This window comes from Panicum virgatum, chromosome 3K, assembly GCF_016808335.1.
Source record: "Panicum virgatum strain AP13 chromosome 3K, P.virgatum_v5, whole genome shotgun sequence".
NCBI classification, from domain to species: Eukaryota; Viridiplantae; Streptophyta; class Magnoliopsida; order Poales; family Poaceae; genus Panicum; species Panicum virgatum.
The window spans coordinates 62,344,543-62,370,240 of record NC_053138.1 but is presented as its reverse complement, the minus strand read 5'-3'; the positions used below and the strand labels follow the sequence as shown (position 1 = coordinate 62,370,240).

Sequence of the window (25,698 nt, the reverse complement as noted above, 5' to 3'; positions counted from 1 at the left end):
ATCGATGGCAAGACCGGAGGCCTGCAGACTCCGCACGATAGAAGGCACCGAAGACCCATATTCATGGAACAAGGACATGCTACAAAAGATACTACGTGTAGGGAAGTCGCATAGGGAAGTGTGTAAAAGCCACCTGAGGGAAATAACCGAAGGGGCTCGTAGAATAAAATTTTCTCCTTTTTTCTCCTGTAAATTAGCACAATGTACCAAAGGGCCTGTACTCTTTTCCTCACGGGGGAAGCTTTCGAGTGTCCACTCGGGCGCCGGAGGTGTGAGGTTTTTAACGAGGCGGGACCCTATGTAACCCCTTGTGAAATATAAACAAGGCCCCCAACAAACGAGCGCGTTACAAAGGCGCCAAAGCATCAATCCCCCTTCGTCAACGCGAAGAGGGGAGTCATTGGCGCGGAAAACAAGCCGTTAACGCTTGAAAGAAGTGAGCACGAGGAGCAAAACCCAATCGAGGTCTTCGCTCCCCTTAGCTCCACTTCCCAGAAAACAAAAAATCCCGTCGCAGGAGCGACGGGTGGAAAGTCCTGTCGCGCGAAAGCCGAAGGCTAGGCGCGAACCTCTCCGGCTAAAGAGCCTAAGGTCCCCTAACAAAAATCCCGTCGCCGGAGCGACGGGTGGAAAGTCCTGTTGCACGAAAGCCGAAGGCTAGGCGCGAACCTCTCCGGCTAAAGAGCCTAAGGTCCCCTAACAAAAATCCCGTCGCCGGAGCGACGGGTGGAAAGTCCTGTCGCGCGAAAGCCGAAGGCTAGGCACGAACCTCTCTGGCTAAAGAGCCGAAGGTTTCCTAACGAAAATCCCGCCGCCAGAGCGACGGGTGGAAAGCCCTATCACCGAAGCGACGGAACTAGTCCCCGCAGGCATGCAACATTCAATAAGAAGTCGGAGTTCATCTTCCCCGCCAGTCAAGCGAAGGGGGGGGGGGTGGCGCTTCGCAAAACAAGACGCACGACGCCAGTGAAGATGAATAGCCAAAAAAACGTGTAACCTCTCCCGTGCAAAAGGGGGGGGTGGCGCTTCGCAAAACACACGTGTGCACAATTGAAGGTTGAAACGCCTGACAATATGATAAATTACAAAGTACACATTACACCGCGAAGATACACTCCACCCGAAGTGTTGAAATAAAAGAAAAATTACATGTTACACAGTGAAGATACACGTCGCCCGAGGAGACAAAGTAAATTACAAAGTACATATTGGTACAAAACGAAATTACACTTAGTGTGAAAGCACGAAGAAACGAATCACACGCACACATCCGAGGCCTCTTCTTCGAAGACTAGGCGGTCCACCTCGGATATCACGTCTCGGACCGCCGCATCTATTATCTCTTCGGCCGTCCGCCGAAGAAACTTTTCAAAGTCGCCCCCTGAAACCGAGGGCAACGCACATCAACTAGAGCTCTCGGCGAATATGCCTTTGCTTCGATACATAAATTCGTGAGGCGCCAGGGGCTCGTCATCCACTGGCTCTGGCTTCGGCTTCGGCTCGCGCAGACCAGCCGGAGAATTATAAGGCCTATCGGTATCAAGAATCCATTTTATTTCATGACGAAGCCTGCGGTTAGCAAGGATCCTCGCGTGTTTCGCCGGATCCCGCTGGAAATCGGCAAAAAAACGCTTCGCCTGTTTGTTCCAGCGATCATACACACACGCCCTATTCGCCCAGAATGCTTCGAATGAAATCGTAGGATAACAAATATGAAACTTCGTCCAAGACGCACCAGCAACATAAAAGTTCCCCCGATTCAGTCGGTGAGGAGCAACGTCTTCGGCCGCCTGCGCAGGGGCCAACGCAGGGTCCTGCGCAGGCACCGAAGGTGTTAGAGTACAAAAATAACTACTACAACTGACACCCTATACAACAGCCTACTGCGACCCTCGCACCTCGCCAACCGGAGGACGGGAAGAGGACGCCCTCGTCTGGTCTTGAAGCTCTGGGGCTGCATCAGCACCGCCGCGCCCGTTGTCGCCGTTCGCACCCTCGCCGCCAGGTCTCTCTTCCGCGAGCACAGCCTCTTGGAGAATGGGCTCCGCAATAGCGTCAGCTTTGGACTGTAGCTGTAAGATTGGAGTTCAGAAGTCAGCAAGTTCTCCGTCAAGGAATCAACATAGTAATAGATAAATGAAAGTCACCTGGCTCTTCATCCGCTCGACCGTGCGCTGAACAAGGGCACGACCTTCACCTTTGAAAAAACGCTCCATGAAGCTGACAGCGATGTTCTTCGCCAAAGCAGGGAGCGCGTCCGGGTTGACAGTATCCTCGCCTGGCCAGCGGAAGGAGGGGTCGCGAAGGGAACAAAGTTGAGCCTTCGTCACAACGCAAGCCTGTCCAGCTTCAGAGGGGAAGAGGCTGTACACGGCGGCGCTGAGCGTACGGACTGCGACCATGGCGCTGATGTCTTCATGAAAGTGTGCCCCAGCATCCAGCATGGCGACGCATGCTCGAAGCCACTGGAAGAAGGAGCCCAGGCCAATAGAGTCGGCGCCCTCCGGGAACATATCCGGAGCCACAAGCCCATAACGGGCGAGGAGGTCAGGCAGTTCCTCCTGCAGCTTTTCCGACCCAGTCTTTATTGCCTCCTTGAAGGTGCGAAGCCGCTGTTGCATTGTATCTCGGCGCTTCGCGGCGTCTTATGCGAGCAACTTCGCAGCCTTGGCGGCGTCCTCGGCTCTCACTGCTCGTTCAGTGGACGCGAGGAGTTCCGTGGTGAGGGTGTTTTTCTCCTCGGCGGATCTGGCGAGGCACGTCTCCAGCTCTGTTTTCTCTTTCTCAAGAGACGCCACCTTCGCCTCCAGGTCGGCAACAGCAGTTTTTGAACTGTTTTCGGCCGCCAGTTGCCGAGCAGCACACCGCGCAGCCACGAAGGCCTTCAGCGATAAATCTTGGGCACTTTCCAGGATGCTGTTTACCCCGCTCCCCATCAAGTCCTTCTCCATGAGGGGAAAGCAGAAGGAGTCGCCCGCCGCGGCCAGAAGCTCACGTTCGCGGTCCCGGCTCTCAAAACGAAGAGATTTCACAATTTTCCCGCCAAGAAGCACAGCGTTGTGCTTCGCACCGAGTTCCATAGCAGTAGCTTCGGGATCAGCATCGCGGACGAAGAAACTACTGCCGTCCGACGAGCTCGATGAAGCTTCGCTGCCGTTCTGCCCCTCGTCTTCGCTCTCCTGGGCAATGCTGAACTCGAGATCCAGGGCGGGACGGACTGCCCTCAGGGGCACCGCCACCTGAGGGATGTCAAGAGGCACCGCCTCCGGAGGAGGACGATTGCTGTCCGCGCTTCCGCCATCTTCGGATTCCCCCTTGCTCCGCAGAGGAGACTGCTGCAGAATGGTATCGAGCAGACGGCTTCTCTTCCTCGACTCCGCGGACGAAGAAGTTTTTTTCCGCTTTGCTTTCTCAAGAGCCTTTGCCTTCTCCGGGCCACCATGACCTTCGGCAAGCTTCAACTCTGCCGATCGAGGAGGAGCCGAGACGCCCAACGCGTGGAACACCCGGTTCCGTCGGGCCCCACCAAGATGGCCGGCGAGGGCTTTGTACTCGTCTTTCGACACCGACCCGATCAACTCGTCGGCCCGGGTCTCGATGACAGCAGGGTCCACCCCTGCATCACCGTGGTAGCAACAGCTGTAAGCAAAAACACGAAGCATCGCACCTCCTTAACAAGATTAGGTTCGAAAACTCATGATCGCTCCGAAGGTTGAAAACGGTCTCGAAGTCAGGTACCGGAATACCCTCGATCCAGCGGTCTTCGGCTAACCAGGACGAGATGCTCCAGCCGGCCTTGACTGGAAAACAGCCACATGCGACAAACTCTTCGACGAGGTCGCGGGTGCTAAAGGTCTTCGACAGTTTCCGAAGAAGGACGAGAAGAGCCTCATCTTCGGTGCGGACATTGGAGGAGGCCTTTGGAACGTCGCCAAGATCAGAGATATGGTCGACGGCGAGAGGATGGGTCCCCGTGACAGAGTCCAAAGTAACCTTATGGTAGAACCAGTACGAGGACCAGTCGTTGGCCCATTTGTTCTTGCTCGCCGGGATCGGGCTGGGAAGATTTTTGTGAAATGCGAAGGTATAACACCCGTACTGAGGAACAACTGATATCTCCGCACCTCCGGTTGATTCCACTAATTTTTTTTCGGCTGGTAGTGCACTCGGAAGGCACGAGCGAAGCCTTCAGCGCTCGGAGTTAGGCGGCAGGTCTTCGCCAGCCACATATACAGATTCAGCCGAACCACCGAAGTAGGTGTCATCTGATGCAAGTACACTCTGAACAAACGAAAAATATCCACAACCACAGGATCCAAGGGCATCCGAAGGCCTGCTGTAAACAAATCGCAGAAGACCACCACCTCATCGTCGCGGGGATGTGCAGAAATCTCACCCGGCGGTGGAGCACGGACATCGTCAGCAGAGACGAAGCCCCGACGTGCCAGGTCATCGAGGAGGGAGGAAGTCATCTTGGACAGACCGAGGACTGTGGTTGTCGGATCTCCCGGTTGATTCCTCTTCGGCGCCATTTCCGAAGACTCCGAGTGTTCTGAGAACTCCACTCTCGACCTCTGAGGACTTTCGCAAATCGAGAAGCGAAGAGGCATGGGAGCAGGGGCGGTGAAAAGTAAAATGAAGAATAACAGGGCCACTACTTATAGGCAAAAGGCAAGCGCGAAAATTCACCGCGCGCGAGACGAAAAGACGCTAATGCCCCGTGCGGCGTGTTTAGGATCACGACGATTCGAGGGCTTTACGGTCTTTTCATATCTTCGCGCCAACTCAATTTCTCCTGCCAAATTTTGAATTTACCATCTTGCACGCGGACTAACGTTTACAAAAGCGAAAAATTTGGCTTCTTCGACGGGGGCACAACTTCTATACAGGTGAACACGGACTGCGCTTCGACGACCACCAGCGCGGCGCCCAGCCCGAAGGGTGGCGCTTCGGGACGCCGACGGCGTCCACAAGGTCGAAGCCACGTCCCTAACAAGATCGGGACGAGGCTCCGAGGGGCTACTGTTGGGGTCACCATCTTCGGTCAGATCGCCAGAGGAATGCGAAGACATCGAGTCAAGGGCGAGCCGAAGGTCTACCAGCAGAAGGTGACACATCTTCGCGTGTCTTCGGGTCAGGAAGCGAAGACTGTGCACCCGGAAGACTAAAGCTGACGCCAGGAGCTATCGCGGAGGTGTTCCGTCTTCGCTGTTCCACGAGCAAGAAGACGGAGAGGAGCGAAGACTTGGTGACACGAGTCTCACAGAGTACTTAGCAGCGGGTCCGGGAGCTTCGTCGGATGCGGCGAAGATGCCGGGATCGGCGTGGGTCCCGCTGCTGAGCTGTGGCGCACTCAAGTTGTAACGGGCAAATTACGTTCGCATCTAGGAATATTCCGGGAATATTACCGTTGTAGGGGTGCAATAGAGTAATTGTACATTGAAGTTGTAACGCCACCTATAAATACCATGTGTAATGTTCATTGAAGGGGATCTGGGGAAATGAAGAAAGAGCACTTTATTACTTGACTTCCGTGTCGCCCATTACTGTTGTTGTGTTTGTCCGTTCCGGAGACACTCTCCACCAACAGGGGTATTTTGGGCCATACAAAAATACGAGAGTCTGTAGGTGGGTCCAAGGGCATCAAAGACATATAAAATGACACGATTCAAAGAAACGAAGAATTGTAATGGCAAGTTTCAAAATAGGTGAATTGTAATGACGTATCTCAGAATTTTGAAAATTGTAATGGCATGGATAAAAAAAAACCCAAGAAGCAACGAGAGCACCTGTGTATAGGCAAGGGTAAAATCGGAAGTTTGGATATTGTTGACAGGTAAAAAAAAAACTAAAGATCGGCCGACGGAATCAAAACGGAATGGTAAATATCCACAACGTGGTCATCTTTTGATGGTAAATACCTAGACTTAATCTTTTAGTGGTATATATCTAAAGAATGATTCCTACAAATCTAATTTTGCCATTTATATATAATAACCAAGGACTAAAAGGAAAAATTCGACCAGACAAAACTAGCTCAGTACAAAAATCGTTTGACACTAGACGTCGCCTTCTCCCTGTCGGCCTGTCCGTCGTCTCCGCCTCCTCTTCCCCGGAACTTATTTTCCACCCGAGTCCTCGACCTCCCGCGCATTCCCACTGCCATTCCCAGCCGAGACCACGCGGCCACACCACTCGCCCCGCGCAATTCTCAGGTCTCCCAGGGGTCTCTCCGCTTACCTCCCCTCCTCGCGATCCCATCGCCTCGCCTCGACCCGACCCCAGACTCGACTCGTCGCGGAGCGCCACCACCACCACCACCACCACGCCTCGCCGCCGCCGGCGAGCGGTGAAGGCTAGGGTTAGCTCGGGGTGATGGCGGCCGCGCCGCCCGCCGCCAGCTCGACCGCCTTCTAAGGCGGCGATTATCCGAGGCTGACCTCGTGCGCGCGCGTGGGGGGGATTCCCGTGCACAGCTCGCGAAACCCTAGGGGGCCAGCAGGAGGCGAGGCGGCTTGGTGGGGGCGGGCGGCGATGGACGTGGACGCGCGCATGGCGACGGAGTCGGACTCAGACTCCGACGCGCGGAGCGGCGGCGGCGGCGGCGGGTCAGGGTCCGGGAGCGAGACCCCCTCGGTGTCCCCTTCGGCTCCCGGAACGCCCACGGCCGCTGCCGCGGCAGCTTCACCGGGGCCGGTGGCGGGGCCCAGGCCGGCGCCGGGGTACACGGTGGTGGACACGGCGATGGACAAGAAGGAGGACGGGCCGGGGTGCCGGTGCGGGCACACGCTCACGGCGGTGCCAGCTGTCGGGGAGGAGGGCTCGCCGGGGTCCGTGGGCCCGCGGCTCGTACTCTTCGGCGGTGCCACCGCGCTCGAGGGCAACTCCGCGACGCCGCCCTCGTCGGCTGGGAGCGCCGGGATCCGTACGCCCCCCCTTCAACCTGAACTTCTCTTGTTTCAGATGGTTTCATGGATTGTTTACGGTGTTACTTTGTAGTTTCTTTAGAGCTGGAGTTTGAAGCAAGTAGAAAGGAGCCGGCAAGGAACAATTTTGGTTGTTAATCTCGCTCTGGAGTAGGAGCAGGGGAAAACTGATTTTGGGATAAAATGTTTTAGTGCAAATACTAGAGCAGATTGTGGCTTTATTGCTTCAGTATCCCATTCTAAGGTCGTATCCAGTGTATTAGCTGTTGGGCGGGCTTGCACATTTTGGCGGGATTAGGTTAAAAACAAAAAAACTAACTGGGAATTTGAACTGCTTCCTGATTTGGAGAGTAATTATTACTAGGATGTCAAGCTGCTACACTGTTACATAACTCACGTGTGCAGGCTGTTACTTGGGGGGCCAAGTATGGTGCTTTTGTATGATTTGAAGTGCCAAATCTAGTTCACGAACAATAATACTCTGTTACTCTTTTTTATTGCAGTTACCTATCAACGTCAAAATTTATTACTGTTGTGGGACATACTTTTGTATTTAGAATAAGCGGGACATTTAATGGTTCTCTTTAATGCCCATTTTTGCTGCCATATTTTTTTCCTTTACAATTTTATTGCGTGCTAAAGAAATATTCAATGCCCCATATTGGAGGCTTATATTTAATTTTGATGTGGTCAGACACTATGGAGGCCTATTGAACACCCTAGGGCAAGTTTGAAGCATTTACTAACTAGATGAAATGTGCTGCTTCAAAAGTTAAACCTGTCTTCAAGTTCTCTGAGGCGTAAGCGTAACCTTAGAGGGTACCTTTTGCTGTACCAAGCACCATATGAGTCACTCAAAAGCCAAATTGGAAATGGTGCAGGACCTTAGCAAGTATTAAAATAGAATTTTAACTCCTATAAGTGCAAAAAGTTGACAAAGTCTTACCATAACCTTGTTCTCTTTATGGATCTCCTTGATCACAGGTCTTGCTGGTGCCACCGCAGATGTCCACTGTTACGACGTGTTATCAAATAAGTGGACTAGGTATAATGTTTCAGAAATTGTCTTAATTCCATGCAATGTGGTGCCTAGACGCAATGTTTTTGTCATTTTCTTTTCCTAAGTTCGTTACATCCTATGCCCATTTCTGGGTACAATGATGTTCATCTTTGTAGCATTTATTAGTTCTATTTGACCAAAACACAATGTTGCCAGGCTTACTCCACTTGGTGAACCTCCTTCACCAAGGGCTGCGCATGTAGCCACTGCTGTTGGAACCATGGTGGTCATTCAGGTACCTAGCTTATCTGTGTCAATTTTGTTGTCAGACGAGTGCTAAACTGCTGATGCAACAGCAAATATCATCTTTTCCTTGGTGTTTTGTTCTCATTTAGGGTGGAATAGGCCCTGCCGGCTTATCTGCTGAGGACCTTCATGTTCTCGATCTAACACAACAACGACCACGATGGCATAGGTAGTCGCTATTCTACTGCGATTTATCTTTGGAATTTTGATTTCACTATCTGCTGAGGATTTTATGTCTTGTGCACAGAGTGGTGGTTCAAGGCCCTGGTCCTGGTCCACGGTATGGACATGTGATGGCCTTGGTTGGGCAGCGATTCTTATTGACAATTGGTGGCAATGATGGTAGGAAAATGCTTATGTGTTTCAGTGTTTTCCATGGCTATACTATAGCTCCCTGCAGATAATTCCAGATAACCGATGTTGATAGCAAGACTGCAACGATGTTTCAGGAAAGCGGCCCCTGGCAGATGTATGGGCCCTTGATACTGCGGCTAAGCCCTATGAATGGAGAAAACTTGAGCCGGAAGGTGAAGGGCCACCACCGTGCATGTAAGTGCCCCAATAATAATGGGGGAAACATTCGCCCTTTTGTATTCTACTTAAATCAACGGACCTGAAACACTTCCAATGTTGAGTTGAAACCTTGCAATGCTTTCTTGGCATGTTGCTGCTGCATACACTAATAAGCTGCTTTTTATTCATGTTAACTTTTTTTTTTTTTGAAAAACTAGGGCAGGAGCACTGCCATGTCATTTAATCAAGGAGAGAATGCGAAAGTCTTACAGGGTTTTGATTATATATAGCAAAAATAGACTCAGAACTTGTTGCTCGTAATATTCACGCTAACTTGCTTCATAATTTGTAGTAAAGCTCTCACTGATTTACTTTTTCTTTTTATTCTACCATTCTATGTCATATGCAGCAGCCTGTTCCAGATAATTAGTCCTAGTTTAGTACTGCAGTGCTCTTGGCAATCATGAGAAATCTAGCTCCCATACAACTGATATTATTTTCTTGCTCCCGTACTGCTGATATTATTGTTATGTCCTACAAAGCTGTGCCCAAATTACAAAGGATATTTTGTTTACTTTATTTGTATGACAAACACCAGAAATCTGATTAGATAGAACCTTTTTCTACCTACTATACTCTGCATCTAGTTTTTTTGGTGTAGTGAGATAATGTGCTTGAACTATACTTTTCTTGTAAGTTGCTGAATGCAATTTTTTTTACCTATATACATTCTCCATGATGTTCAGGTACGCAACTGCAAGTGCCCGTTCTGATGGCCTCCTTTTGCTTTGTGGCGGAAGGGATGCCAATAGTGTGGTAAGTGGAAGTTAGTTTTTTGTAGTTAGATGAATATCATTAGAAGCACCATATATTATTTCTGTATTGCACTTTTCCTATTAATTCTTACATCCTTGTCTTTGTGTCATTAGATGAGTGCTTTTGTCATGATCTTCAAGGGGTATGGATTCCATAATCATATGCTTGAGTCGATTCGCTTGAAAAATAGTATCCTGTAATGATCTTTGGATCAGTCCGGAAAATCCTGTTCACCTTGCCTGGAAACTGAATCTAGATCCACTTGATTAACATGCTACTGGTGAATTGAAATTAAGACTCCTGAGATGGGCCTTTCTGTAAATACACTGGATTTTGGAGTTAGAGCAACACTGGCCCCTGTGTCTAATTTCCTTTATGATTTTACTCGAAGTATGCTTAGCCATAGATATGATTTCTTGTTTTTTTCTTGGCTTTGATCATCAGCCGCTATCAAGTGCATATGGGCTTGCAAAACATAGGGATGGGCGCTGGGAGTGGGCAATTGCCCCTGGTGTGTCTCCATCACCAAGATATCAACATGCAGCTGTAAGTTGTCAACATATTTATTCCCTAAGTTTCACTTTATTTATTTAATGTTGAGATTAATCCAGTTGTATTATTAATGTAAGTGTCTAACACTATTTCCTCTTTTGTGTTAGGTTTTTGTCAATGCACGGCTTCATGTCTCAGGAGGGGCTCTTGGAGGTGGTCGCATGGTAGAGGATTCCTCAAGCGTTGCAGGTCCCATCTTTAAAACTTTCTTTGGTCAGCGCATTTTTGTGGTGTTCAATAGACTCATACCACTTCTGTTACAGGAAAACATATAGATCTCAGTTTCTTTCAAGGTTTCTAGCAGAAAAATAATTTAGAAATAGTTGCTATCTTTTAATAAGCCCAACAAGTCAACATTGTATTCTTTGTTGTTGGTAAATAGCTCATTTATTGCTATAATTGATCAGTAAATAACAGTATTTATGTCATTACTGCTTGTAATGCAAATAACCTTGTTATTAAAATGCCTATGGTTTTGTAAAATACCAGAACATGGTCAGTACTTTTTTGTTATTATGTAAGAGTATATTTCTATGTCCATGTTTACCTACTTTCTTTGTTTCTGTGCCATGCTACCTTTTCAGTATTGGACACTGCTGCCGGAGTTTGGTGTGATACCAAATCAGTAGTTACAACTCCTAGGACAGGAAGATATAGTGCAGATGCAGCGGGTGGTGATGCTTCTGTAGAGCTTACACGAAGGTGCAGGCATGCAGCTGCCGCAGTTGGTGATTTGATATTTGTTTATGGAGGTTTACGGGGAGGTAACCATTCCAGTCTCTTGGCTCATATAATTTCTACTATAATGTATAATACCGCCCCACCTTCCCCACCCACCCACCACACACACACTTTTTTTTCGCCATGTGGTTCCTGTGTTCTTTTACTGAACATGTTCTATTTTTGTTTAAGAAAAAAAATAGTTTTCTCTTGTTTGCATTAAAATGATTACTGAATCTGATTGCTCAAATTTACCTAGAGCAAATATGTGGAAGAATCATATTTGTCATAGATTCAAGCAGATAAAGAAATTAAGGATAATCATCTAGAACTGCCCTTGCATTATATTTTTCAACTTCAGTGGAGTGGCCATTGTGTTACAGGCTATAATAGACATATAGTCTATTCAAATGCTATCCGCTTCTTGTTTCATGCACATATCTCATTAGTAATTTTTTGGGCAAGATGTTATTAATTAATGTTATGCATGGGGTATTGGTTGTTTACAGTGCCAGACATTTACTTAGTGATTTTTGTTATTTACAAAATTTGATACGAGTACTAGGATTTTATATTTAAGACAAAAGAAGGTTAACTTTGAACTTAATTTTCTGTAGTTATTCCATGTTTGTATTGTTGAGTAACCATGGCACTCAGGTTGCATTGATTATTCTGCTGACATGGATCCTTGGCAGTAGTAGTAATTTTTCGAAGCAGCCCATGTACTTGACATTGATTCCACTGTTCAATGATATATGTTTTGTATACTTTGTTTTCCTGTGTGACTTGATTTATTTTGATCACGTAAGTGATGTCCTCGTGCATGAAGCTTAAGAAAGTGCCATGTTCCATTGTTCCTGTGAGTTGTCAAATACATGTACTTCCTTTCAATGTTACTGATGGAGACATCTTTACTTGATATGCTGGTTGGATACACATTCCTTATAACCCTTTTCTTCTTTGCGTAGCGATTAGGAATTTAGGACCCAAGTGATTAGCACAAAGTCATAATTTGACCATCTTGCTACTGTGCAAACCACTCAGAATTATACTGCTAAAATTGTACTCTTGTGGAACTGCATTTCTGACATTTCTTGTCTCAGATACATAGGTTGTTATCTTTGTCAATTGATGCGAAATTTAACACAATTGCTCCACAGGTGTGCTGCTAGATGACCTCCTGGTTGCTGAAGATCTTGCTGCTGCTGAAACAACCAGCGCTGCTAATCATGCAGCTGCTGTTGCTGCATCTACAAACGCACAAAGAGAACCTGGTAGATATGCCTACAACGATGAACAATCAGGACAAACAGTTACAGTTTCAAGTCCTGATGGAGCCGTTGTTCTTGGAACTCCAGTTGCTCCTCCTGTCAATGGGGACATGTATACTGATATTAGTCCTGAAAATGCTATTATCCAGGGACAGAGGTTTGGATCATTTATCTCCTAGACCTTAACTGAGATCTCTTCGAAGTTGCTATGCATTGAGATTTGTGTTCCAAACTTATTTTTGTGCAGGAGATTGAGCAAAGGTGTTGATTATTTGGTTGAAGCATCAGCTGCAGAGGCTGAGGCAATCAGTGCTACCTTAGCTGCTGTGAAGGCTAGGCAAATTAATGGTGAGACGGAGCATTCACCTGACAGGGAGCAATCTCCAGATGCCGCATCGAGTGGCAAGCAAACTTCAAGCCTCATAAAACCAGATCCTGCTCTTTTGAACAATTCAACACCACCTCCTGGGGTTCGGTTGCACCATAGAGCAGTAAGTTGCAAATGCAGTTAAAATTTTGCTGCTTGTTATTTGAATTAATTATTATTATTCTATTCTTGTTTAGGAATTCGATTCGATATGTTTTATCTAATTATCTTAGAACCCATCTCGTGAAAATTGCTCTATTTGTTTTTACAGCAGTTGAACATCTTTTGGTCTTGTAGGTGGTGGTAGCAGCAGAAACTGGAGGTGCCTTAGGTGGCATGGTTAGGCAGCTCTCAATTGACCAGTTTGAGAATGAAGGAAGAAGGGTCATTTATGGCACCCCTGAGAATGCAACTGCAGCAAGGAAATTACTAGATCGCCAAATGTCTATTAATAGTGTGCCCAAAAAGGTATTCTAATATGCATAAGGTCATCTGTCAAAAGCACTACATGCTAGAAATACTTACCTGAAGCTCAAGAGTTATTAACATAAAATATTCATAGCTTCTGCTAAAAAACAAGCACTTCACATGATGATGTTTCTTAGATATGAAGATATCTATTTATTGCTTTGATTATTACTCACATGATTATATTTTCTGGCCCAATCTTCCAGATAATTGCATCTCTGCTGAAACCTCGTGGTTGGAAGCCCCCTGTGCGAAGGCAGTTCTTTCTTGACTGCAATGAGATTGCGGATCTATGTGATAGCGCTGAAAGAATATTTTCAAGTGAACCAAGTGTTTTACAGCTTAAAGCTCCCATTAAGATATTTGGTGATCTGCACGGTCAATTTGGTGACCTCATGCGCTTATTTGATGAATATGGTGCTCCTTCAACAGCTGGAGACATTGCGTGAGTATTTTGGTGATTTTGAATTTGATCTGCTTTGTTTTTTTTTTTGTTCTTTCCCATTTCATGGATTTGATTCGACTGATATTGTTTTGGATTCCAAAACTCATTAAAAATAATTAATAGGAAACTTGAGGTGTAGTTGAAATTCTTCATTTATTATGTGATATAAACTCTCCTGATATTTATGTAGCTGGCAATCCTGACTTTGTATGTACTTTCTTTAAATAAAAATTCAGCTACATTGATTATCTCTTCTTGGGAGATTATGTGGATCGTGGTCAGCATAGTCTGGAGACAATCACTCTTCTTCTTGCACTGAAGGTAGTATTACTAGGCTGTGAATATGCATTGAAGCAGGACTTTTTGTCCGGTGTTATTTTTTCAGAAGAAAAATTAAAAACATGTTCACTGTATACTTCAGGTTGAATATCCTCATAATGTACATTTAATTCGAGGGAATCATGAGGCAGCAGATATCAATGCTCTGTTTGGGTTCCGAATAGAGTGCATAGAGCGAATGGTAATGACTTGGGTTCAATGTTGCTTTCATCCACATGCCTGTGCCCTATCTTTTGCTTATTTATGTCATATGTGTTATTTTATTTGTAATTAAAGGGTGAGCGGGATGGAATCTGGACCTGGCATCGTGTAAACAGGTTATTTAATTGGCTCCCTTTGGCTGCACTAATAGAAAAGAAAATAATTTGTATGCATGGTGGTATTGGTCGGTCCATCAACCATGTCGAGCAAATTGAGAATCTTCAAAGGCCAATTACAATGGAAGCAGGCTCAGTTGTTCTGATGGATCTTCTATGGTCAGCATTTCAACTGCTACTATTGTCAGATTATTATTGCAAGATCCTTGTTTATCATTTGTTGATGTCATGGACTCATGATTTATCTTTTGATGCTTATTAAAGGTCTGACCCAACTGAGAATGACAGCGTAGAAGGACTCAGACCAAATGCACGGGGCCCTGGTCTTGTTACCTTTGGGGTCAGTATTATCTGTTCTTCATTCCCTTTTTTTAACAGCCATTTTTCTTGCTGGTTTCCATGGTTTATGAGATTAACATGCATTATCGCCACAGCCTGATAGAGTTATGGAGTTCTGCAACAACAATGACCTGCAGTTGATTGTACGAGCACATGAGTGTGTGATGGATGGCTTTGAGCGTTTCGCTCAAGGTCACCTGATCACTCTTTTCTCAGCAACAAATTACTGTGGTAAGTATATGCTTTCAGATTTGACTAATTTCCGGTCTTCTTGGGCACCTGGATTGTTCAGTTATTTATCATGGTATGCGCACAGGTACGGCGAACAATGCAGGTGCAATCTTAGTTCTTGGAAGGGATCTGGTGGTTGTTCCAAAACTCATCCATCCTTTGCCGCCTGCCATTACGTCACCCGAGACCTCTCCGGAGCATCATATTGAGGACACATGGATGCAGGTAATCTTAGTTTAACATATTAGATTCTGGTGTATTTTTTAGCTGATACCGCTTTCTGTCCGCTTCTGACACCATCTTTGATTAAAAACCAGGAGTTAAATGCCAATAGACCACCAACGCCAACAAGGGGCCGCCCTCAGGCGCCCAACAATGACCGAGGCTCTCTTGCCTGGATATAGCAGCCTGGCCATATTCTGAAACAAATTGGTTTCTAGTCTCTAGTGGCTTGAGGCTATATATATCCATCCATTCTGCACACAGGCAGGTGGTATGTGCTGAGAGCACATGCTAGCCCAAAAACAACGGTGAAAGCCCGAAAGGAAACTGTTGAGGGAGCGAAACCAAGCGCTCAGAAGATGAAGGCCAGAGAAGATTCTCCGATCACCACCGACAGTGCTGTCCAAATCCTTTCCCCAAATATGAGAAGTAGAAGAACAGAAGAGTGTTGGTTAATCGGACGGTCTTGCCTGCGATCGTGCCTGTACATACTCAGATGCCAGCAGATAAGCGGGGTTCGTGTATGTGTTTTTTGGTTGAGCGTCAAAAGGGATAGTGTGTCCATTGTACTAGGTATTCTTTTTGCTGTAGATTTTTCTCATGCTACACAGTTTGGAATGGGAAAAGTGGTAAAATTATGAGGCCGTGGTCCGTTGTCTGTCAGGTCTTGTATAATAGTGTTTGTCGCCTGGTGATACTAGCAGTCAGTCAGCACACCTTCACACCACCCACCTGTTGTAATTTCCGTCATCGGTGCTGATGTGTACAATATATTTTTTCTGTTTTCCAAAAGTTTTGGGTTGTGGACGGTGTTGGTGATTTGATTTATTGGAAGCAGCATTATATGCGTTCGATTTTGAGATTTATATGTTCTCATTTTTGGCAACTTGGGACGTGACAGAATGTGCGCAACCAATCCTATCTGAATCCTATCATGTGTACCTGTGAATTTGGATGGTATTTTGCTTTTGCAATCTCTTATGTAATGTACAGTGCATCGTCAAAACTGTATATTGCTACCGAATTCAACTAGAGGTGATCACCGCCGGGATAGAGTTGTGTAACAATATCGCTTCACCGCAGTGGCACTTAATTTTATCCTAAGTCTATCTTTTTTTTATCAATGTTGTGATACTTAACTCTTATCTTTTTTAGCATCAAGTTTGTAGAAAATATACGAAAATTCGTAGATTTTGGTGTACTTTCACTAGACACAAAATCAGAAAAGTTTGACTCATGGTAAAATCAAAACGTCTTGCATTTTGAAATTTTGGAACGGCGGGAGGAGAACGGCAGAAGTAGTGCTGGGAAGCACGCAGCCATGTATTGGCAAGGAGCAAGCAGGAGTGACGGCGACGTCGGCGCCCGCGCGGCGGACAGCGAGAGGCGGACGAGCGCCCGCGCGGCGCCCCGCCCGCCTCGACATCTTCTCTCTCCGAGCACGCCGCCTTCCCTCCCTCCTTCTCCAGCCGGATAAAAAACCACGCGCCCGCGCGCGGCGCCCGTGGACGCGCACGCGACACGGCCTGCCCAGCTCCTCGCCCCTCCCTCCGGGTCCTCGTACCCCGACGAGCCGCTCTCCTCCGGGTAGCTCTCCGGCGGCACGCGCGCGCACCGCCCGCCTTGGCGCCATGGCGGCTGCCGCGTCGGCGGCGGCGATGGCGCGGCACCACGCCCTCCTCCCCGCGCCGCCCCCCTCCCCCGTCCGGAGCGCCGCGTCGGTCTGCTGCGCCCTGCGCCCGCGCCGGCGTCTCGTGGCGGCGGGGAGGCGGAGGAGGGGGAGGGGGAGGGGGAGCTTCCGGCCGCCGCGCGCGGGGATGGACATGGACCTCGCCAGCGGCGCCGTGGAGGTGATCAACGACCTGGGCTTCGACACGCTCACCTTCCTCGGCGTCACGGTGCTCGTCATCCCCGCCTTCCGCGTCGTCAGGGCCAGCCCAGTGAAGTATCTCTCCCCCGTCCCGCCTCGCCTCTTCGCCTCCTTCCATTGCTCCCCCCGTGCTCACGCGTCGAAACAACCCAAATGCTGCCGCCGCAGATTCTCGGCTTCTTCTGCGCCGGCGTCGTGCTCAACCAGTTCGGCCTCATCAGGAACCTCACCGACGTCAAGCTCCTGTCCGAGTGGGGGATCCTTTTCCTGGTAAGATTTCGTGCTCGAATTCCCATTTCGTCGTAATGATTGATTGATGCGAACGGTTTGATACGCTGGAGTGGCTGATTGGTCGCCGTGCTTCCGCAGTTGTTTGAGATGGGGCTGGAGCTCTCCCTGTCTCGCCTCAAGGCTCTTGCGAGGTTCGCCTTCGGGATGGGCTTGCCTCAGGTACGCTTACTCATCCTTTGCCACTGAATACTGATTACATCTATGCATGCATGCCTGTTGGCCTGTGATAACGAATTCTGATGCACGTGATGTGAAGAACCTAGTTCGATTCATTTCTGCATCTTGACTGATATGCTACAAACTATAAGCTATCATTAGGCTAATGTTCTCTGGATTTGTTATGTGCCTTTCACGATGTTGCCTTGTTTAGTCGAGCATATGGTTTCCATATGGAATTTTGGAAAGCTTATTTGCTACACCTTTCAATGCCCTTAAGGTTCTTTTGTCAACCCTCGCTTTCACGGCGTTCGAGCTTCCTCCTAACGGTGCCATAGGAACAAAAATCCTCCAGTTCCTGTTCAATTCAAGACCTGATCTGGTAAGTTGTATTGTAAATTGAAAATGAAGCATGCTCTTCTGTAGTCCATTCCGATGTTTGATGTTCCATTGTCAGGATCGACTCAGCTGCTCGAATTTGATATTCAGGTGAACATCAGAAGCATTGACGAAGCAATAGTAATTGGCGCTGCCCTATCACTATCTTCGTCAGCTTTTGTTCTTCAGGTGTGCATTCTATTCAGGAACTACTGAAAGTTTCACACGTGTTTTCACAATTCTACTTCAGCAACCATTCTTTAGAAGTATCCAGTTTCTCCATGCTTCCACATTTTAGATAGTAATGGCTTTTCTCATGACATGCACACTAACAACAATCCATTCCTCGGCATTTTAGTTACGCAAATGATTAAAGCAACTTGTCATTGCTTACAATTGTTACATTTTGTTTCCTTACTTTTTGCACATGACACTGAATGTCTCCTGCAGCTTCTTGCTGAGAAAGGTGAACTTCCAACAAGATTTGGTTCAGCTACACTGGGAATCCTCCTCCTGCAGGTGTTCAATTGAATCTCTATATCCTTTCTCTGTCTATAATGTTGCCTTTATCCACGAATCTTCCAAGGCTCCAAGGGGAGTAAGGTGTATTGATTCCAGGATGTATTCTGTTGATACTCACAGGACATTGCAGTTGTCCCCCTGTTGGTTATACTCCCTGTGCTAGAGAGTCAGGTACGCAAAAGGTTAGCACTTAGTTTAACAAACTGCATGAAAGCTCTTCTGCAAGCAAAATAAGCACCTGATATACCTTCTCGTTATGCTACAATACAACATTAAGGATTAGCACTAATTTCACTAAATAATATGTGTAGTTCTAAAAATTTAGAGTAAAAAGGGTAGTTTGCAAATTTGTGTAAAAAGGTTGATACTGTAAACAAACTAATAGTCACCAACATTTTACTGAATCCTACTTATTCAACTAATGCACAGGTTCCTAAGCATTAACATGTGCCTTCACATTACATAGTCATAGAGTAACATTTACTCGCCTTGTTATAGAACATTGTGGAGCAAAGTGTGTGGCCAATTTTACTAGCTGAAAGCTTAAAGGCACTGGGAGGACTTGGCTTACTTTCACTTGGTGGGAAATACCTCATGAGACGTGTCTTTGAGGTTTTTTACTTTCTACTTTACATTTTTTTAATAAACTCTCGGTTTAGTATACAACAGAAACTGAATTACTCTTCCGGCAGTTCGTTGCAGAGTCAAGGAGTTCGGAGGCATTTGTTGCACTCTGTCTTCTAACCGTTGCAGGGACAGCACTTATCACCCAACAGTTAGGGTTTAGTGATACAGTATGTCGTTTTTGAAAATTCAATTCAAAATTCAGATCATGCTCTTTCAGTTTTCCTGTTTACTAATTGCTACATTCTCATTGCATCCTATATAGTTAGGTGCATTCCTGGCCGGAGCCATTCTTGCAGAAACAAATTTCCGTACACAAATTGAAGCTGACATAAGGCCATTCAGAGGCCTGTTGCTTGGGTTGTTCTTTGTGACTACAGGGACTTCCATTGACATGCAGGTACCAACTGTTTCTTTTTTTTTTTCAATGAGGTTGAATGACTGAGTCACACTCTGTATTCATGAGCATTAATTCATATCTTTCACTAGGCAATTAATATGGGTTTACATGCCTTCGGTTCCATTCACTGGACAGTTGCTAAGTAATATTTAAAGTGGCGTTGCTGTGCATTTTTTGTTCGTTAGTTAGATCCTTATTATCCATCTTGACCTTTTTCATGATATGTAGCTTCTCATCCGGGAGTGGCCTAATGTTCTATCACTGTTGGGAGGTCTTATTGCAATCAAGACATTGATAATTGCCGCAATTGGGCCAAGAGTTGGACTGACTCTTCAAGAAAGTGTAAGGATAGGATTGCTACTTTCTCAAGGAGGCGAGTTTGGGTTTGTGGTGTTTTCTTTGGCAAACAGGCTCGGTGTCCTACCACTGGAGTTAAACAAACTGCTCATAATTGTTGTTGTGCTGTCAATGGCATTAACTCCACTACTCAATGAAGTTGGAAGACGAGTAGCAGGGATCATTGATGAAAGTGCTCAAGAAAAAGAAGTATGTACTGCAATGATTTTTACATTCACATTGAGCATCACTAGTTCTCCTGTGAACTAAAATTCTCTTTTGTAGAAACCTGCTGAGATGAGGAATTATGGTGCCACTGAACCTATTGTAATTCTTGGTTTTGGAGAGATGGGACAGGTATCTTGCATGATATTTTTGTTACTTCATTGCGAGTACAGATTACATATTATCATATTTGTGCAGATCCTTGCAAAATTTTTATCTGCACCATTATCATTTGGGCTTGATCAAGACGCAGAAGGATGGCCATATGTTGCATTTGATCTAAATCCTGCTGTTGTAAAGGTCAGGAATAAGAAGCGTTTTGGTATCCCAGTTGTGTGTCTTCCTTTCTTTCTAAAAAAATGGATTGATGTGTATTCATGTGCTTAACTCAGCTTATTTGTTCTCTCCTACCAGTCAGCTAGAAAATCAGGATTTCCTGTGCTATACGGAGATGGTTCACGCCCTGCAGTTCTGCAATCTGCCGGCATAACATTTCCAAAAGCTATCATGGTTATGTATACCGGAAAGGAAAAAACTATTGAGGCCGTAAACAGATTGCGGCAAGCTTTCGCTGCGGTAAGAATCTCCAATATGGAAGAAACACTTCATTACAGTTAGGATGGAGACCCCATGATTTATGATATAGAAACCAAGAGAGACATGCAGAGAAGACTGTTGACATTATCTTTTGGTTTAACAGGTTCCAATATATGCTAGAGCCCAGGACCTTTCACATTTGTTAGATCTTAAGAAATCAGGTGCAACGGATGTTGTCCTAGAAAATGCTGAGGTGATTTTTGAAACAAGTTTTGTGTTTACTGAGCAGCATAGAAGAATTCATTTGGTCATTTTTCTCTTTGTCAATCTTTCCCCACAGACTAGCTTGCAGCTAGGTTCAATACTTTTAAGAGGATTGGGCGTCATGTCTGATGATGTATCCTTCTTGAGTAAGCTTGTGAGAGATTCAATGGAGGTACAGGCTCAAGAAGCACTAAAAGACATTGGGAACAAGGAAGTTGATATCATGAAGCCACTTCAGGTTCTTGAAATCTCAAAATGAATATCAAATTCATAGAATTTTCATTTCCCATATGAATTGAGTACCTTCTCGCAGGTAAGAGTAACAGACTTAGTGGACAGCAATGGGAACGGTTCGAGAATGATAGCCAAGGAGCAGTTGCTAAGCTTAAGTAGTCGCCCAGATTTGGAAGTAATAAAACCGCCTGTGAGGAATTGGATACCTGATATGAAGGTGGAAAAGGACCAGCCAGGATATGACTTTGACGAAATAGATTCTGCAGATGGTGTGACATATTGTCTAATGGAATCTGATGACGGAAGTGATGAAGCCTCGAGTGCAAGCAAGGAAATGATTGATCAATCTGCGTAATGCTAAGGAATCTTCAGAATGAAGATAGTAGATAGTCAATTTGAACTTGCTAGGATCAAGTTCATAGTTAACTCCTAGGCCGATGAGAAGCAGCACGTTCTTGTGCGGCACCTGTGGCTTCATAATCATGCATCACATCCAAAGACTGAGTTTGTCAAGAACGAAGTACTGAATTTATGTTGTGACATGGAGTGTCAATCATAAACTCATCACAGATGAAGAATTTACATCTGACATTGATGCTGGGAAGCATGCAACTTGCTAATGCAGTTGAGCACCCGGACTCTGGCAACTGTCAGAATGGACTATCGATGTTTCATAATTCAGAATAGAATTTTCCACAGGGCAATTATTTGTGAAGATCAAGTGACATTTATGATACACTGTGATTTGACACACATTCTTGTACCATATTCGCACCTCATTACCTGTGTATACTAGACCGTACATTCCTGTGTATCAGTTTATATACACGAAGAAAATAGAACCATCATTCAGCACTTGCTGAATTGTGCCAGGTCAGGCTATCTTTACTGTATAAACAAGGAATCTTTCAAGCCATGATTGAGTTTTAGCATTGTTGACTTTCAATTTTGTTCCTATGCATTTTTTACCGGAACCGCATTACTCCTTATTCATATGCAGCCACAATCTTTTTGTTTCATCAGTTGTGTAATAACAGAAGAAATTACTTACAGGTAATAATAAGAGATTTGATTTGATGAACGACGATGCTCGCTCGAGATCGGTAGTCCATGGATCCGAAGTCTGCCTCTGGCGGCTTGGGCAGCATGATTGGGCATCCGGGACGTGTGAGGTTCACCACGAAGACCACATCACCTGCTCATGCATTAGAACCTCCCTACGGCCTCCCTGGTGAGATATGAGCACTCTAGCATCTCTAGCATCGGTGAGCCGATGCGAGTGCAAGTTGTTTGGTGATGGAGCAGAATAGGGAGGGGCAGCCCCTGCGTGGCCTGGTGATTTTGTTGCCATTATGTTACCAACCTGTTTGCCACCTGTGCATCGTCGCAACTGACTCATAGTATCCAAGTTTGTCCCACCAACAGATACATCATGCAATTGGTAGTTCTCTTCAGATTCATCATCGGACATGTCACTCGAGATGTACACTTTTGCCTCATAGATACCTTCAAGCGCCATCTCCACATGTCTCATCGTTGGCCGCTCTGCACTTACAAACTTCACACATACTGCTGCCAAAAGAGCAATGTCAATAACTTCTCCACCTCCCTCCTTGGATACTTGTGGATCTAGAATGTCATCTAAGTTTCTCTCCGACAACAGAGTTCCAAAATGATTTACAAGGTCGTAACCCTCTGGGGATCTGTAAGAAACTGGTTTCTTTCTAGCAAGCAGCTCTATAAGAACAACACCAAAACTGTAGACATCGCTTTTCTCAGTGAGGTGCCTTGTGCTATAGTACATAGGGTCCAAGTACCCATATGTTCCTTGCACGGCTGTATCCACACCTGTTTGATCAATTGGAACATATCTTGAAGCACCAAAATCCGACAACTTCACCGTCAAATTATCATCGAGAAGAATGTTAGGAGACTTGATATCTCTATGGATTACTGGCATTGAAGCGAACGAGTGGAGATATGCGAGAGCCCTAGCAGTTTCAACTGCGATTCTCAATCTATCCTTCCAAGATAATGATAATGGAGCCTCAACATGAAGATGATTGTGGAGGGTGCCATTGGAAATAAACTCGTAAACAAGCAAAGGAACTTCTGTTTCTAGGCAACATCCAAGAAGTTTCACAATGTTTCTATGGTTCATCTGAGAAAGGATAGCAACTTCGTTTATGAAATCATTGATTTCTCTTTGTATCACAATCTTGGACTTTTTAATGGCCACAACATGCAGACTTGACAAAATTCCCTTGTATACTATACCATGTCCTCCACCACCAAGCTCACGAGATTTATCGAAGTTGTTAGTGGCTTTCTCTAACTCTTCCAAAGTAACAATCATTCTTTCAGCTATATCTGTCCTGTGGCATACCAATTGTTGTAGTAGCTGTCCGCGATTTTGCTTAAAGAATCTTTCTCTTAGGCTCTTCTTCCTTCGATCCTTGAGTTTATGGACTAGAAATGCGGTTCCTAGGACTAGAAAGAGAAGCGCAGCTCCAATTCCAGCTCCAAGAGCAAGGATGAGACCTGGGTGTGCGTATATAGATAGAAAATGTCAATTATTGGAAAATTACTTACATAAGAAAAAAGCAAATGAAGTCTCGTCATTAATTTGAAGCAGGATACAGCATTACAGCTGAATAGTAATACACACAAAAATGAGGCCGGCGTCCCTTGCATTAATTCTTGGCCTAAGTTAATTAAGAATCTAGGCACATACCACATAGTCTAGTACTCCCTTCTGTCGTAAATAATATGATGTAGTTGTTTTTCTTATATGGTCTTCGAGCGACTTTATCATTTTTTTTCTCAGTTACAATATGTCAATTTCTAGAAAGTGTGGGATTTGACTATGAAAGGACTTTCCAAGGCTAACCTACACATAGGATTTTTTTTATGTTTTTATAAAAAAATACATTTTGATGCTATTTGGATATGATTTTAAAGTATTTGTGACACCTGACGAGCGAATATCATCTTTTCTAGCGCTAGTATGTAAATGTAATCGCTCCTATTTCTACATGCCTTGGACAACCGTAGGAAATGTTGCATGATGCCTATAGCTTTACAGTATGTAAGCTACTAGCAGCTAGTTATCGGTTACAACTACAATACTGAGTAACTAATAGTTACCTGCACGTGATGCATGCGGTTTTAGAGCAACTCCAGCAGGGCCTTTATTTGGTTGACTAAACTCATATTTTAGTCATTTTGCTCAAATTTCCATCTCCAGCAGTGCCTCTATTTGGGTGACTAAAATGAGGGGTGACTAAATTTCCTCTCCCACCCCTCAATTTGGTCACCCTCTACTGAGGCTATCAAAAGTAAGGCCCCACCATTTTTAGTCTATTTAGTTGGTGCTGCTGGAGTAGAGACTACATTTTGGATGACTAAATTTGAAAAGTGGATTACTAAAATGAGTTTTAGTCACTCAAATTTAGTCACTCTACTGGAGTTACTCTTACGCACCCATCTGGAATATGTGGATCCCCGATGCTTCCTTGCGGACATTCGCATAAATACTTTCCAGGCATATTCGTGCAAGTGCCAAAGCACTTATCTGGAAGCTTGCACTCATCAATATCTAACAAGAAACAAAATTGAAGTACAAAGCTTATTATTCACAGACTTGGTACGGTACTCTCTTTTTCGTTCCAAATTGCAGTTCAATTCACTTGGTTTTTCCAAGTCAAACTACTCTAACTGTAACCATGCATATTTTTTAGAAAAAAAGTATGAACACCAGCCTATATAGTACGAAATAAATATAAATATACTACTAAAAAAATACTACCACTATCCCAAAATATAACAACTTTTTGACATTTTAAAGTCAAATTTTTTGGGTCGTGTTCGTGTCGTGTTTTATAGTATTGTTTTCCGTGCGACCCATCTAACATGGTTCATTTGGCCATCTATACGCTGCCTCCCGCCACTGGTCCTGCCGCGCCGCGCCTCCCCTCCCCACCGCCGGCCCGCCGCGCAATCCCGCCACCACCGACCCACCGTGCTGCCTCCCCACCACCGGCCCCGCCACGCCGCCTCTCGCCAACGGCCCCGCCGCACCGCCTCCCCTCGCCCCACTGCCTCCCCTCGCCCGCGCCGCTTCGCCTCTCCCGCGCTGCCGGCCTTGGGGGAGCCCACCGCAGCGCCACGCCTCGCCCGCGCGTGCTCCGCTCCGCTCTGACTCGCCCGCGCCGCCGCCGCCCAGGGGAGGTCGCCGCACCGCTGCAGCTCCCTTCGCGTAGCTCTGCCACGCCGCCTCGCCCACGCCGTCGACGCCGGCCGGGGAAGTCGCCGCCGCGAGGGAGCACGGAGAGGAAGGGGAAAGAGAGAGGATAAAAGGAGCATACAGATAGAGGGGGAGGGAAAAAGAATAGAGGAGTGGACTTCTAATCCTAGAGGGATGGATCGACCGTGAGTTTCCAAACTCATGGTCGACTGTAGACTCAGCATATCATCTACGGTCAAAGATGAAAAGATTTGACTTTGAAAAATCAAAAAGTTGTTATATTTTGGGACGAAGGTAGTAATATTTAGTGGTTGATTGAAAGAACTGATTCGATGTCGTAAGTGTTATGCCTTTTTCTAATTAATAAAGTCGGTCGAAGTTTAACTTAATAATGCAAACAAAATTATATTTTTTGTGGCGAAAAACAAAATTATATTGACCCTATATAATTGAGAAAGAGAGAGAGATGTGCGTGCCTTGGCATCCGTGAGGGATATAAGGGTTCCCTTGATATCCTTCCCAGCAGCTGCAGGTGTAACTGAAGCTGGAATTCCAAGCCGGCCAAGTGCCGGTGGTCTTGTCATACCGGCGGTCGAGGTATCTGCAGGTGCTGTAGCTGTGTGGCATGAGGTTCCGGTGCTGCCCAGGTCCGTGGGGCACGTTGCGTTCCCGTCGCGCGGGTCGGACTTGAAGGGCAGCACGTCGGACACGATCGCCCACGCCAGGATCGCCGGGATCCCCGAGGACGGCTTGTTGGAATAGTTGTACGGCTGCTGGAACCAG

At 46.0% G+C, this 25,698-nt stretch overlaps 3 protein-coding genes across 3 annotated transcripts; 2 read left to right on the top strand and 1 right to left on the bottom strand.

The window, feature by feature from the left end:
• Positions 1-6,164: 6,164 nt before the first annotated feature.
• On the top strand, positions 6,165-15,698 carry LOC120700160 (serine/threonine-protein phosphatase BSL2 homolog). The gene is made up of 21 exons (XM_039984365.1): positions 6,165-6,925; positions 7,911-7,971; positions 8,143-8,221; positions 8,322-8,401; positions 8,480-8,574; positions 8,682-8,781; positions 9,492-9,561; positions 10,006-10,107; positions 10,221-10,302; positions 10,698-10,877; positions 11,994-12,261; positions 12,352-12,595; positions 12,769-12,939; positions 13,146-13,384; positions 13,621-13,705; positions 13,806-13,904; positions 14,000-14,199; positions 14,305-14,380; positions 14,475-14,610; positions 14,696-14,835; positions 14,928-15,698. Exons 1-21 carry the CDS (start codon positions 6,535-6,537, stop codon positions 15,012-15,014), a joined length of 2,985 nt encoding a protein of 994 aa, XP_039840299.1. The 5' UTR covers positions 6,165-6,534; the 3' UTR covers positions 15,015-15,698.
• Positions 15,699-16,448: 750 nt separating this feature from the next.
• Positions 16,449-21,585, top strand: LOC120700161 (K(+) efflux antiporter 3, chloroplastic-like). The gene is made up of 17 exons (XM_039984366.1): positions 16,449-16,772; positions 16,871-16,972; positions 17,072-17,152; positions 17,430-17,531; positions 17,639-17,716; positions 17,978-18,046; positions 18,170-18,220; positions 18,548-18,661; positions 18,742-18,843; positions 18,939-19,073; positions 19,302-19,619; positions 19,695-19,766; positions 19,833-19,934; positions 20,049-20,210; positions 20,335-20,424; positions 20,512-20,673; positions 20,749-21,585. The coding sequence occupies exons 1-17, from the start codon at positions 16,464-16,466 to the stop codon at positions 21,022-21,024; spliced, it is 2,325 nt and encodes a 774-aa protein (XP_039840300.1). The 5' UTR covers positions 16,449-16,463; the 3' UTR covers positions 21,025-21,585.
• An 8-nt stretch (positions 21,586-21,593) lies between these two features.
• Positions 21,594-23,238, bottom strand: LOC120700162 (wall-associated receptor kinase 3-like; the record flags this gene model as incomplete). The annotated part of the gene is made up of 1 exon (XM_039984367.1): positions 21,594-23,238. A coding segment is annotated over one exon (1,395 nt), but the record flags the coding sequence as incomplete, so codon positions are not given.
• Positions 23,239-25,698: the final 2,460 nt, after the last annotated feature.

Excerpts from the sequence above, each read along its gene's own strand:
- LOC120700160 (XM_039984365.1), top strand. The coding sequence starts at position 6,535 with ATGGACGTGGACGCGCGCATGGCGACGGAGTCGGACTCAGACTCCGAC. Across the intron at positions 10,108-10,220 it reads CAAGATATCAACATGCAGCT|GTTTTTGTCAATGCACGGCT; the intron begins GTAAGTTGTCAA and ends CTTTTGTGTTAG. Across the intron at positions 14,836-14,927 it reads TTGAGGACACATGGATGCAG|GAGTTAAATGCCAATAGACC; the intron begins GTAATCTTAGTT and ends ATTAAAAACCAG.
- LOC120700161 (XM_039984366.1), top strand. The coding sequence starts at position 16,464 with ATGGCGGCTGCCGCGTCGGCGGCGGCGATGGCGCGGCACCACGCCCTC. Across the intron at positions 17,153-17,429 it reads TCGGGATGGGCTTGCCTCAG|GTTCTTTTGTCAACCCTCGC; the intron begins GTACGCTTACTC and ends AATGCCCTTAAG. Across the intron at positions 18,662-18,741 it reads TCATGAGACGTGTCTTTGAG|TTCGTTGCAGAGTCAAGGAG; the intron begins GTTTTTTACTTT and ends CTCTTCCGGCAG.